The sequence below is a fragment of the Carcharodon carcharias genome, chromosome 4 (assembly GCF_017639515.1).
Source record: "Carcharodon carcharias isolate sCarCar2 chromosome 4, sCarCar2.pri, whole genome shotgun sequence".
Classification (NCBI taxonomy): domain Eukaryota; kingdom Metazoa; phylum Chordata; class Chondrichthyes; order Lamniformes; family Lamnidae; genus Carcharodon; species Carcharodon carcharias.
In genome coordinates this window covers 75,232,904-75,247,911 of record NC_054470.1, presented here as the reverse complement: position 1 = coordinate 75,247,911, position 15,008 = coordinate 75,232,904, and the positions used below count along the sequence as shown (strand labels likewise).

General features: G+C 43.5%; 1 protein-coding gene across 4 annotated transcripts in view; it reads right to left on the bottom strand.

Moving 5' to 3' along the window:
* LOC121276977 (ephrin type-A receptor 5-like) overlaps positions 1-15,008 on the bottom strand; it is a 373,321-nt gene that overhangs the window by 5,868 nt on the left and 352,445 nt on the right. For all 4 annotated transcript variants that reach the window (XM_041185740.1, XM_041185741.1, XM_041185743.1 and 1 more), the window contains one exon: positions 2,426-2,581. In XM_041185740.1, the coding sequence (XP_041041674.1) occupies positions 2,426-2,581 (156 nt within the window). The remainder of the gene's footprint in view (positions 1-2,425; positions 2,582-15,008) is intronic.

Here is a 15,008-nt window from a genome sequence, read left to right as displayed (position 1 = left end):
ATAAAGAGTACCAAGGCTTTCCTGTCACCACCTAAAATGTATATTGAAAAAACTGATGGAGCTGTACATAAGTACATTAGGCATGACAGTTGTGGATGCCCAAGACTTGCTGGTACAATAGTAAAGTATCTAAACCACCTTCTCTTTGGTAAGTATATCTGAGCTCAGTTAATGATTGCTAGTCAGCTTGTCAAGTTGTTAGGAAGGTTGACAATTGTTGACCGGCCTTCTCTTTCTTCTTTAAGTAGATGGAAACCTCTCTCCTGTGCCCCAGCAATAATTGTGCACATTGGGACTATCCTGCTTTTGCCCACTTCAACAAGGGCTTCCTGGACAGACACAATAACTGTGGCCGAGGTTGGTGGGGGTGGGGGGAGGGTGGGGTGCTGGTGCGATGGGGGAGGTTGTTGGTGGTTGGGGTCAAATGGGATGGGAGACTGTGCTTTGTTTACTCCTCCTCCACAACCTGCCAGCAACTGCATATGGTAAGCGAAATAAGGGTGATTGTCGTGGAGAAGTGGAGGTAGGGAAATCAAGGACAGGGAGGGGAGACAGCAGCAGGGCTCACTGTCACACGTTCCCACTGCTTCTGCTGATATTGGTGAGATTAACAGAGAAAAATCTGCCAAACTGAGTTACAACTGGAGATTTGAATTGAATTGATCTCAAAGAGGACAATCATAATTCATGTGAACAGGTTAAGTTGGTGGAAAATTGAAACCATACAATGAAATTGATTCTAAATGATAAATGTGTAGACACAGATGCAAGCAGACATGATGCACAAGCAACAGAAGAGTGAATTGTCTCACATTTCCGATATGCCGGCTGAAAAGTCAGTGAAGGGGCAAGAAAACAGAAGACAAAAACTAAAAAATGAGAAAATATTAATGAAGATGATTCACTTAGCGTATTTTTCCATTGTAATGTGAAACAAACAATCCAGAAACAGGAATCAAAGCAACTTAATTCCTTGATTAATAATGCACTAAATTCTCTTTGCAGCTTTCAAACTACATTCAGACATTTGCAGAATCCATGCTCAGTGCATTCTATAAACTGAACATGAGGGCAGAGAGGACAAATGGCAGCAGCAATGGCATATCAGAGTGACAAAAACAGAATACTGCAGAAGCTGGAAGTCTGAAATAAAATCAGAAAATGTTGGAAATACTCGGCAGGTCAGGCAGCACGCATGTTAATGTTTCAAGTCAACGATGACCCTTCATCAAAACTGAAGGAGGACAGAAATGTAATATGTTCTGAGCAAATGGAAGGGATGCTGGACATGGAAGAACAAAAGTAAAAGTCTGTGATAAGGTAGAGGGCAGGGGAGATTAAATGACAAAAGGTTTAGTTGTACAAAAGTCAAAGGGAGTGGTAATGAGTAAACAAACAAAATACGTATCCAGATGGGGTGTGAATGGCTGCATAGCAACTGCCTGAGTGCAACAGGAAGGAATAAAGAAATGTTGCTGCTATGAACCATTCACACCTCCTCTAGATATATCTTCTTCCTCAATTCTGATGAAGGGTCTCCATGACCTCAAACATTAACTCTGTTCCTCTCCATGGATAACAATATGATGCTGTTGCTACACAGATCTTCACTTACCTTCACAACCTTGAGCCTAAAGTACTAATGCTTCAGAAACACTCACTCAGTTTTTCTTGCACAGCTGATATGTAAATTACCTCTCATTTTTTCCTGTGGGGCATGAGGCACAAGGTTCTCTACAGCACTATTAATAGCTAGTTTTTGTGTGTGGATATTTAGCGATATTAAGCCATAGGTGGGCCATGATAGAAAGCTAGTGAGTATTCCTGGATTGCAGAATCTTACAAGGCAATTAGTAAATTCTATAAAGTATTTAGTCAGACCACTGTATTAGAGCATTCATATTTTAACTCAAGGTAGTGAGAATCTGTGACGATCTGTGCAGTAACAGTAGCACATTACTGAAATGTATTTCCTAAAACTTATATAACTGATTCTCTGAGGATAGGAATGAAAATATTTGAGTCAGCAGTATAGATTTTCTGATGGTTATTATTTGAATGTTAGCCCATGTAAAATGCTGATGATAACATAATCTTCCATTTATGGAATTGGATGATGATAAATATTGACAGTTGGAGATGCTTGACTACTGACCCCATTGAGTTAAAGTCAATGGCAATAGTGAAGTCAGTGCAGGTGAGCATAGGGAATATTGCTGCTGTCAGGTTACAGTGTGTTTGTTGGACAGGACACAAAGCACTGATTAGATAGCAGCACAGTGAGGGATAATGACACCCCATTCAATGGATATTCCTTTTTTATGGAGTTTGACATTCAACTAGAATAAGTATAACTTGTAATACTCCAGCCTCCTAATCCCTGCTAAGCAGCACAAACAGCACAAGTGAATGGGAAACTACTCACTCTAAAGTTATTTTTGTCACAATATCCAACGAGGTGTATCCACTTTCATTGAAATTTTCTGTGTACCGTCCCATCTTAAGGGTCTCCAGCCATTCTCCCACAGACTGGTAGATACTAAGACCCACTGTATTGTGCTCCACCAACAAGTTAGACACTCTAGAAAAAACAGGAAAAGCACATAAGTGCTCCTATAGTTAAAATGTTTGGCAAACCTTCTTACATTTGTTACATTTGTATGCAAATATCTTATGCAATGATGTAATTTGTAGTGAAATTCATCATAACGTCCTCATTTACGAAGTGAACAAGATTAGATTCGCTAGCTGATAAAAGGCTTGTAAGCACCTTTTCATAAAGACACTTATTGAAATAGGTTTTGTATATAGAGGCTAGTCAGAACTCCGGCCAGATTTTTCAATCAGTGGCTATGGATGACACTTGCCGTACATTACGCTGACAGTTGCCCACCGTTTCTTGTGGGTTTTCTAGTGCCTGCATATGGTCATTGGGAGTCCAGTAGAGTGTTGTGCCCTCTACAGGGGAGCCATTGAACAGGACAAACAATAACTCACCTCTTCAATCAATCAGATTGAAGAATCCTCACTGAGACATACAGGGGGAAAATTTGGACAGGGCCTGAAACCGAACATGGGGATTGTAATGGGGTATTACTTTGCTTCTGATGCTGCACGTAGCAAGCACTAAGTGCTGAGCGGGGGCACAAAATTAGGAGAGGTGATCATCAGTTAACGCTATCCTGCACTGCACCTCGTAAAGGGGAGATGCATTGTGGATGGAACAGATGCTGAAAGCCATTCTAAAGTTATTTTGAGGTGTGGAACACACATTAATGGCACAATATAACCAAGAGCAAGCTCCAAAGATTGTGCTGCACTGCACATCTTAGAGAGGTGTGGTCTATCCACAGCAAAGGAGGAGACCCTGATGACAAACACTGCAGTCAATGCCATAAGTCAAGCACTGAGGACCTAAATGCAGTGCATCAAAAGTTCAATTACCTCACACAATGTCAGTGAAAGTATTCCACCAAACAACCGCATTACTAGCCTCACATATTGCTCCATACACCATATGTCAATCACTTACCTACCAAAAATCTCTATCAATCACAATTCATACCTAAAATTCATAGCTTCACCTCCTCCTCACATACTTAGTACAGCTGAAAGCTTCATACCCACGCTGACAGTTGACATCACCCAAACACATTGCACTCATTCACAGACAGTTTCCTCTCATTTGCAGGACACGGTGGTGGATAGCCAGAGGCAACAGGACACAACCAGCGGTTGCATGTCTTTACGCCATGGAAGTGATGGTGTTTAACATCATTAGAGCAACCTTGTTAAGAATAAGGGCAGTGGCAGGGCTGAAACAACAAAAAATGTTGGTCTTACGTAATCACTCTTCTCACAACCTGCCTCCCCTCATTGAACCCTACCCGTGCACCTTTCTCTTTGCGGATACGCGAAAACTGCCGCCTGGCCAGGCAATGGTGGAGAGAAAGAGGTGGAAAAGCATAAAGACAGTGTTAATAAAGAAACACATGAATCTCACACTCACAGCCACCAGCTCAGAAAGTGACATTGCAGTAATTTAGAGAATAATCCAGAGGTGAGATCTGCAGGCAGTGAAACACTGGAAATGGGTGCACTGCAGCCAGGACAGAGGGAAAAGGTAAAGTGAGTGCCAGCTCATCCAAGTTGTACAGAGAATTCTGTGCAGAGGACTCTGGTGAGAACTCCAATGGGGTTGCCTACAGAAGAAGCTTGGTGGATTTGCACAATGAAATGCATGTGTATTGGCAGACCTGCCAAAAAGCTTGCAGTCAATGTCAAGGAGCATGCAGGACTTGGAGCCAATCCTTTTCAGTACATAAATGGTTGCCAACTCCATTAGCATGCTTGCAGACTAAACAATAATGTAGTGTGTGATGGCTTATGTCTCAGCTTCCATTGCAGTATGAACAGAAACACCCAAAGTCTGGGTTCTGCAATGAAGCCCAGACTTCTTTGTACGAGCAGAGACCAGGATCGATAAGTACATCAGTGAAGTGGATGGCATGGAGAAGAGACTACACCGGAGTACAAGGTAAACTGAGTGCAGAGTCAGGAATTTGGTTCACATGAGAATCTCTGAATGCAGCAGCTGTAGAAGACACAGTTGCATACTAGAAACAGACAGTAATCTAGAGACAGTTTGCGAGACTTTGAGGGGGAGTGGGGAGGAGGGGGGTAAATCTCTGAGTTCAGAGCATTCCAAAGAAAACTGAAGCGTGAGGTAACAGGAAAGCAGGTACATGATTGGTTGATGAATATTTCTCTTTTTCTCTTATCTGAACTAGAGAACTTTAATCGGGGTAATTATAACATTAATTTAAATAATGAGAATGTACACATAAGCAGGAATAAAGGCTTTAATTAAAATTTAATTAAGAAAATATTTAATTAAAGCTAATTAAAATACAAAAAAGCTGGCAGGGCAGGTGATGTGTTGCAGCTGTAGTATGTGGAACGGTGGACACCAGTGTTATCCACGGCAATCACATCTGCAGTAAGTTCCTGTAGTTCAAGGAACTTTGGTTCGGAGTTGATGAATTGGAGGTTGAGCTTTGAACACTGCAATGTATCAAGGAGAGAAGAATTTAACAGGTCACTTCCAGAAGGCAGTCTCAACCCTTAGACCAGGGTCTTCTGATTTGGCCAGTGATCAGGAACATGAGAGTGTGACTGTGAGTGAGGCAGGTATGGGGATTGAGAAGGTAGAAGTGGAGGAGCCTCAGCCCTCACAATTGTCCAACAGGTCCGAGGTTCTTGCAGCTTGTACAGATAAGAGTGGGGACTGCAGGGTGGATGAGCTAACTTACCATGGCATAGTCGTGCAGAAAGCCATTCAAGTGAGAGGAGTAAGTAGAAGTGTGGTGGTGTTAAAGTTGGGGGGGATGGACACAGTTCTCTGCAGCAGAGAGAGCGAGTCTGGAAGGCTGTGTTGCATGCCTGGTGCCAGGGTTCAAGATATCTGTTCAGAACTGGAGAGGAACTTGCACTGGAAGGGGAAGGATCCTGTTGTCATGGTCCACGTGGGTACTAACGACATAGCTAAGACTAGGAAAGAGGTTCTGCTTAGGGGTTATGAACAGCCAGGGCCTTAATTAAAAAGCAGAACCAGAAAGCTAATAATTTCTGAGTTACTAGCTGCGCCATGCGCAAATTGATGTAAGATAAATAAGATTACAGGGTTGAATATGTGGTTCAAAGATTGGTGAGGGAGCCATGGGTTTTGATTCATGGGGCACTGGCACCAGTACAGGGGAAAGTGGAAGCTGTACTGCTGGGACAGTCTTCACCTGAACCATGCTGTGACCAGTGTTCTGGTGAGTTGTTTAACTAAGGCGGTAGAAAGGTCTTTGAACTAAATTGTGTGGCCAAGGGATCACATGAGGGGAGATGTGGTAAATTGAAGAGAAAGAACAAGGCAATAGAGCAGGATAGTGATATGGGTAATGGTAACCAGACTGTGGCAGGAAAGGACAAAGCTTACAAACTTGAGAGTGCAGCAGCAGATAAGGTCAGAGTTTGCAGGACTAGTAAAAGGACAGAATTGAAGGCTCTGTATCCGAGTGCGCACAGCATTCACAACAAAATGGATGAATTGATAGCACTAAAATTAAATACAGATGACCTGATAACCATTTCAGAGATGTGGTTGCAAGCCTGACTCCTTAGTATCCAAAGGTATTTGACATTTCTGAAGGACAGGAAGTTAGGAAAAAGTGGTGGCTGTTTTAAGTAACAATAACATAAGTGCAGTAGTGAGATGATTTTGTTCAGAAGATCAAGATATGTAATCAGTTTGGGTGGAGATAAGAAACAGAAAAGGTAAGAAGTCACTTATGGGAGTAGCTTACAGCCTCCTTAACAGCAACTACATTGTAGGACAGAGTATAGAGAAAGAAATAATGGGAACTTGTAATAAAGGTACTGCAATAACCATGGATGATTGTAATCTTCATATAGGTTGGATGAATCAGATTGGCAAAGGTAGCCTGGAAGATGAGTTTATAGACTATATTCTGGACAGGTTCTTAGAGCAGTATATTATAATGCCAACCAGGGCGCAGTCTATTTTAGGCCTGGCAATGTGCAATGGGACAAGATTCATTAATAAGTCCATAGTAAAGAAGCCTCTAGGCAACAGTGATCATAACATGATAGAGTTTCAGATTCAGTTTGACGGTGAGACATGTAGATCTAAGACTCATGTCCTAAATTTAAATCAAGGTATTTATAAGGGTATGAGGACACAGCTGGCAAAAGTTAACTTGGAAAAAAGGTTAAAAGGTAGGACAGTAGTAAAATAGTGGCAGACATTTAAAGAGATATTTTATAATGCTCAGCAAAGATATATTCCATTGAGAAAGAAAGAGTCTATGAGAAGGACGCACAATTTGTAGCTAACTAAGGGAGTTAAGGATAATATCAAATTGAGAGAAAAGGCATACAATGCTGTGAACATTAGTGGTAGGTCAGAAAATTGGACAGATTTGAGAAACCAGCAAAGAATGACAAAAAACATAAGGAGAGAAAAAATGTAGAGTATGAGAGCTAGCTAGCAATATAAAAAGAGAAACAAAGAGTTTCTACAAGTATTTAAAAAGGAAAAGAGTAACTAAAGTGACATTAGTTTCTTAGAGGGTGAGACTGGGGAATTAATAATGGGATACAAGAAATGGTGGAAGTGTTGAACAGGTATTCTGTGTCTGCCTTCAATGTAGAAGACAAAAAAATAATCCCGAGATTACTTTTAAAATCAAGAGGCGAAAAGGAGTGGGGAACTTAAAACAATCACAATCACTCAGAAAAGGTATTGGGAAAACCATTAAAACTAAAGGCTGAGAAGCCCCTCACCCTGATAGCCTGTATTCTAGGGTCTTAAAAGAAGTTGCTGCAGAAATAGTAGATGCACTGGTTGTGATCTTCCAAAATTCAAGATTCTGGAAATGTCCCAGCGAATTGGAACATCACTAATGTAACACCTCTATTCAAGAAAGGAGGGAGACAGAAATCAGGAAACTATAGGCCAGTTAACCTAACGACTGTCATTGGGAAAATGCTTGAATTCATTATTAAAGATGTAATAGCAGGCCATTTAGAAATTCATAATACAATCCAGCAAAGTCACCATGGTATTGTGAAAGCGATTCATGTTTGACTAATTTATTAGAGTTCTTTGAGGAAGTAACAAGCAAGGTGGGTAAAGGAGAACTTGTAGATGTAGTATATTTGGATTTGCAAAAGGCCTTCAATAAGGTGCCACGTCAAAGGTTACTAAACAAAATAAGAGCTCATGATGTAGGGTGTGATATATTAGCATGGATTGAGGATTATTTAGCTAACATGAAGCAATGCAGGGATAAATGGGTCATTTTCAGCAGTTAATAGTTGAATGCCATAGGAATCAGTACTGGGGCCTCAACTATTTATAATCTATATTAAAAACTTGGATGAACGGACTGAATGCGTGATAGGTAAATTTGCTTATGACACAAAGCTAGGTAGGAAAGTAAGTTGCCAAGAAGACATAAATATTCTAGAAAGGGATTTAGATGGGTCAAATGAGTGTGCAAAAATTTAGCAGATGGAATATAATATGGGAAAATGTAGATTTGTCCTCTTTGGCAGGAAGAATAGAAAAGTAGAATATTATTTGAATGGAGAGACTGCAGAACGCTATGGAGCAGCAGGATCTAGGCTTGCTGGTACATGAAATACAGAAAGTTAGTATGCAGGTACAGCAAGTGATTAAGGAGGCAAATGGAATATTGATATTTATTGCAAGGGGAGTGAAATATAAAAGTAGGAAAGTGTTGCTACAATTGCACAGGGCATAAGGTAGACTGCATCTGGAGTACTGTGCACAGTTTTTGTCTCCTTACTTTAAAAAGGATGTAATTGCATTAGAAACAGTTCAAGGAAGGTTTACTTGACTGATTTCCTGTAAGTATGGAGTTATCTTAAGAGGTAAGATATACTCGTATACCATTGGATTTTAGAAAAATGAGGGATAATCTTACTGAAAATATAATATTCTGAAGGTTCTTGATAAAGTAGATGCTGAGAGGATGTTTCCCCTTGTGGGGGTGTCTAGAACTAGGGAACATAGTTTAAAAATTAAAGCCCCCCCCCATTAAAGACTGAGATAAGGAGAATTTTATTTCTCTCAGAGGGTCATTAGTCTGCAGAATTTTCTTCCCCAGAGAGCAATGGAGGTTGGGTTATTGAATATTCAAGACTGATTTAGATAGATTATTGATCGACAAGGGAGTCGAGGGTTATGGGGAGCAGGCAGAAAAATGGAGCTAAGGCCAAAGTTAGATCAGCCAGGATCTTATCAAATAGTGGAGCAGGGTCGAGGGGCCAAATGGTCTCTACTCCTGCTCCCAGTTCTTGTGTTCTAAGGGACTTGCTACACCTCACATCAATCCAGCAATCTGACATCCATCACATCCTCTCCAATCTACCTGTCATAGACACATCTGTCAATGGCAGTATTGACAGGAGTGACAACTGCACAATCCTTGTGGACACAAAGATCCATCTTCACACTGAGGATAACCTATATCGTGTTGTGTGGCACTACCGTCATGCTAAAGAGGTAGATTCAGAACAGACCTAGCAGCTCAAAATTGGGCATCCATGAGGTGCTGTGAGCCATCAACAGCAGCAGAATTGTATTCAACTACAATCTGTAACCTCATGAGCCAACATATGCCTCATTCTACCATTACTTTGAAGCAAGCGGAACAATCTTTGTTTAATGAGTAGCATAGACGATCATGCTAGGAGCAGAACAAGGTGTTATCTACAAATGAGGCGCAAACATGGATAAGCTAGAAAACATGCCAAACAGTGGAAACAGAATGCTATGTGGAGAACTAAGCAATCCCACAATCAGCAGATTGGACCAAAGCTCTGGAGCCCTGTCACATCCAGAAATGTATGGTGGTGGAAAATTAAACAGCTAATTTGAAGAGGAGGCTTCATGATATCCCTATCCTCAATGATAGCATAGCTCAGCACAAGTGCAAAAGGCAAGGCTGATACATTTGCAGTCATCTTTAGTCAGAAGTGCCGAAAGGATGATCCATCTTTGCCTCCTTCTGAGGTCAAAACCATCACAGAAGCCAGTCTTAAGCCAAGGCAATTCACTTCACAGAATATCAAGAAATGGCTGACCATATTGAATATAGCTAAGGCTATGGGCTCTGAAAATATTCTGGCTGTAGTGCTAAAGGCTTGTGATCCAGAACTAGCTGTGCTTCCAGCCAAGCTGGCTACAGCACTAGCATTTACCTGGCAGAGTGGAAAATTACCCAGGTATGTTCAATCTACAAAAAGCAGGGCAAATTGAATCCAGCCAATTATCGCCCCATCAGTCTACTCTCAATCATCCGCAGAGTAATGGAAGATGTTGTGGACAGTGCTATCAAGTGGTACTTACTCAGCAATAATCTGCTCAAGTGCTTAGTTTGGGTTCTGCCAGGATCACTCAGCTCCAATTCTTATTATAGCCTTGATCCAAACGTGGACAAAAGTGCTGAATACCAGAGTTGAGGTAAGAGTAATTGCCTTTGACATCAAGGCAATATTTGACTGAGTGTAGCATCAAGCAGCCCTGGCAAAATTGAACTCAATAGGAATCGGGGGAAAGTTTTTACTAATACTATGAATGCTGCAAATCTGCAACAAAAGCAAAAAATTCTCGAAATACTCAGCAGATCAGGCACCATCTATGAAGAGAGAAACAAAGTAAATCTTTCAGGTCAATACCTGGACAATATTCAGGCTTGGGCCGATGTGTGAAAAGTGACATTCATACTGCAGAAATGAGAGGCAAGAGTGATGTCCAACAAAAGAGATGGTCTAACCACCTCTCCTTGACATTTAAGACCATTATTATCATTGGCTCTCCCAATATCGATGTCCAGGGGAGCGTCACCATTAACAAGAAGCCTAACTGGAGCAGTCCAGTAAATACTTTGGCTGCAAGAGCAAGTCAGAGGTGGGTACTTTGTAGCAAATAATTAATCTCTTGATATGTCAAAGCCTTGCCACATCTACAAGTCACATGTGAGGAATGTGATGGAACACTCTCCACTTCCTTAGATGAGTGCAGCTCCAAGAATACCCAAGAAGTTTGACGCAACCCATGATGTGTTTGACACACCACCTATCACCTTAAATATTTACTCCCTCCACTGTGTACCATCTACAAGATGCAATGCAGCAACTTTCCTAGGCTTTTTCAACAGTACCTACCAAATCTGAACCCTCTAACCCTCTAGAAGGATAAGGGCAGTTGGCACATGGGAACACACGCCCATGCAACTTCACCTCCAAGTCACACACCAGCCTGATTTGGAACTATATTGCCATTCTTTTATCGTTGTTGGGTCAAAATCCTGGAACCCCCCCCCCCGCAACAGTACTGTGGATGCATTACACCACACAGTTTACAGCAGTTTAACAAGCTGGCTCACCACCACCTTTTCAAGGGAAATTAGGGATGGGCAATAAATACTGACCTTGCCAGGACAGCCCACATTCCATAAATGAATTTTTAAAAATGATTGAACGCTAGAAGTTGTTGTCTGATTTACACTAGTGAGTGTTGATAGCCTGAGTATTATTATAACTACAAATTTCAGGCCAACATTCCTACTTTGAACAAAAACAGAATTACCTGGAAAAACTCAGCAGGTCTGGCAGCATCGGCGGAGAAGAAAAGAGTTGACGTTTCGAGTCCTCATGACCCTTCGACAGAACTGTCGAAGGGTCATGAGGACTCGAAACGTCAACTCTTTTCTTCTCTGCTGATGCTGCCAGACCTGCTGAGTTTTTCCAGGTAATTCTGTTTTTGTTTTGGATTTCCAGCATCCGCAGTTTTTTTTGTTTTTATTCCTACTTTGAAGCTTGATCATTTTATATCATGTAAAAATATGGCTATGCTCAGCCATGGATCATTATTTCATTTTATAACCAAGGAAATTCTATACCATGTCTACAGCAGGTACATAATACTACATTCTACTGACTGGGTTTTTGATCCATGTTTCAGGTTCAAAAACACAATGATGATTTTATTAGCTCCAAGTATTTCAGCTTTTTGACAACCAAAACGATTTTGTAGAATATGATTTACATTGAGTTAGATATTGGACACTATCTGCTCCCTAGCCTGATATTATTTCTCACTGTGGCATGCAGTTTTGCTAACAGTTAATTGGGATGTTGGCGATTAATGTGATAGGAAGAATTTATCCATCTAATGCAATGAAAGAAAAAAAGCCCCAAATATTGTCGCTCATCCCCAACAAGCAATAATTAAATTTTGCACTCTTTTGAGACAAAGGCCGGAATTTTCCGTCCCTGTTGCCTTCGGACGTCGTGGTGGGCATGAGCAGACAACATGGCGGGAAGGCCAAAAATCGGTTTCATGACATCATGAAACAAGTTTGCGATTGTCTGCTCCGCCTTTCCCGCTGTTGCATGTTGGGAAAGTCATTTTAATACATCTGCATCTAAGTATAAGCCCCGCTACGGCAAATTTACTGCCCACGTCGTTGGGAATACTTCTTGACAAGTGTGATGTGCAGAAGTTGGGACTTATTGTTAGGGCCTTGCTCACTTGAGGCTTGAAGATTGGGGGGGGAACAAATGTGTTAGGGGGTATGAAGTTGGGAGGAGGGGAACATAGGTGTCGGGGTGGGGTGAAGTTGGGAGGGGGGTGAATACAGATGGAGGAGATTGTAATGGGGGAGAATGCGGCAACTGAAGAGATGGTGTAAGGCTGAGGAAAGTGTAAGGGAAGGGGTTCGGTGGGGGGGAAGGAATCCGGAGGGGGGAAGGAGTTTGGAGGGGGGAAGTGCTTTGGTGGGAGGAAGAAGTTCAAAGTGGGGAAGGAGTCCGGGAGATGAGAGAGTTAGGGAGGAGGAAGGAGTCAGGGCTGAGGAAGGAATTGGGGGAGGGGGGAGTAAGCGTGAAGGAATGAGTAAAAGTAGAGGAAGGAGTAAAGGCTGGGGGGGGGGGGGGGACGTCCAGGTGAATGTGCAAGGGAAGGGTCTGTGGGGTCATTGACTACCTCCTGGGGATAGAAATGAGGGTGGGTATGGTAGGAGGGAATGGTGAGAATGAGAGAGGACAGAGTGAGCTGGTAGGGTGGGAGGATGAGGGTGCGATGATAACGGTAGAAGGGACGGCGAGGGTGGCTGCTGGCACCTCGGAGGCAGACAAGAACCCTGGGGGTGTGATGGAGGAAGTTGGGGAGGTCATTGTGGATGTGGGTGGGATTGTCAGGAAGATAGGAAATGTGCATGTTCACCTGGACATCCTGAAAAGAAAAGGGTCGGGTTGGTAGGTGATGGTGGGGAGGTGGAAGGTGATGCCAGGGGGGATCGACAGTGATGGGGGAGAGGACATGAGTGACTGGGGGAGGGAAAAGGACAGGGAAGCTGAAAACATATTTTACAATAACCATCTTGTAAAATTGAAAGTGAGTGGAGCTTGAAAGACACCATTACACATTATTCAGTAAAAGTGAATATATTTTCAGATTATAAAGTAACAAAATTTGTTCACCTGTGCTACCAGTTGTGATCAGGAATTCTTAACTTTTTTAGACCTACCCCTTCTTCTAGGTGCTGTCCTGACATCCGCAGCAGGAGCGGAGACAGCCTGTGCAATGGTTGGCCTTGTTAACTCCTATGACTACGGCATGGGTCTTCTGGAGAGCTGAGACCTTGAGGGCCCCGCTTTGGCTGTCCTCCTGTGAGTCTACTGCTCCCTCTGCAGTGACAGAGGACTAGGTTGAGGGGGTGTCACAGGCAAAAGGGACTCTGAGGGAGAGGACAGCCTTTGAGATTCCTGAGTGCATTACCAGGGGTGTCCAGCTGCCGCTCCTCCTCCCTTCAGAGGCCTGAGGGCCCCGACCTGACTCCTTGAGGGGAAAGAGCACCTGGAGGGACATTGAAGTGCCTTGTTGCCCTCTCGCCATTGCCACTGCAGAAACTCACCCATGGCTACCATGATGGAGTGAAAGTTTGCACACATCTCCACATTCTGCTGGACCAGGATCTCATTGGCATTTGCCATCCTTCCCATGGAGACCTCCATACATGCACATGTGGGTACCACTTCATCAGAGAGCAGGTGGATGCACTCCTCTAACTCAATAGCCACTCTGCTGAGGACTTCCAACAGCTCTGCGTGATGTTCCCCTGCCTTCTGCTGGCTCTTCACGATGAGTTGGAAGGCCGAATCCAGAGGCATGTCATCTGACTCGGATCTCACAGATGCCTCTTCCCAGCAGCCCTCTGAGTGCCAGGGAGCTCGGCTGAACCTGCCTCCTCCTATTGCAGACACGTGTATGTGGTGGCCACCAGTTTGTGAACCCGAGCCTGCTCTAGATCTAGGTTCCACTGAGGTATGTGTCTCTGCGCTGGTGTAGGGTGTGGGTAAGCGCTGTGACAGGTCTTCCAGGCTGCTTATTTCCAGCTCTTCAATGGGTGAGGTGTCCTTGTGGCTGGAGGTGAGAATCTGGATGGAGCTGAAGGACGGGCTGGCTGAGGGTGTCAGTTGCTTGGCAAACCTCCCTGTGAAACAAAGTAGAGATAATTAGTGCATGGCAGCAGAGTCAAATGCTAGAGAGAGAGCACTCACAGTTGTGTTGAGAGGGGCATGATGAGGTGCAGGATCTTCATGTGGGTGTTCGCCGCCAATCTCACCATCACCGGAGGCACAGTCCACGTCCTCACCAGTCAGCACGATGGCATGCTCCTCAAAGTGAGTGAGGGGCCTAATGTGGGCCAATCCAATCCCTGCTGATGTGAGCAAGCTTCTCCTGCATGAAAACAGATGAAGAGAGTGTAAGCAGGACACATGGAACTGCATGGAATATTTTTGTGGTGAATGGAGCCATGGACGGGATAAGGATGTGAGCTCGAGAAGGTATGAGCCTAATGGAGATATGTGGGTGTATGAGAGTTAGTGGTGTTGTCCTTTGAGGTGTGAGATCCCTGTGGATGTGTGATGGGTTTGTGAGTTTAGAGTGATGAGAAGAGTGAGTTACCCTGGTGGAAAGGATGAGACTGTTCTTCCTCTCCCTGCACCGGCTGGCTGTCCTCTTTTGCAGGGCATTGGCACTGATTACTGCTGCCACTGCCTCCCATGCTGGATTAGTGACCCTGCTTGCTGGCCCTCTCCCAAAGCTGGGGGTTGAAGATATCGTGGCGGGCCTCCACTGCATCCAGTGGGTGTTTCTGGGAGGCATCGCTAAATCTGGGGGCAGTATGTTTCCTCCCTTTGGTAGCCATCAGTTCCAAGCAGCTTCCTATCCCTTGAAGAATGCTAGTTCTTTGCCTTTAAATATGGCACCCGGTTTACTGAAGGACTCAGGTGACCGCAGGGTGGACAAATCAGATGATGGCCCGCTAGCGACTTGGTGTGTTTCCCTGGAATGCATAATTAGTGAGATGGGAATGGGGTGAAACTGCATGAAAATCCGC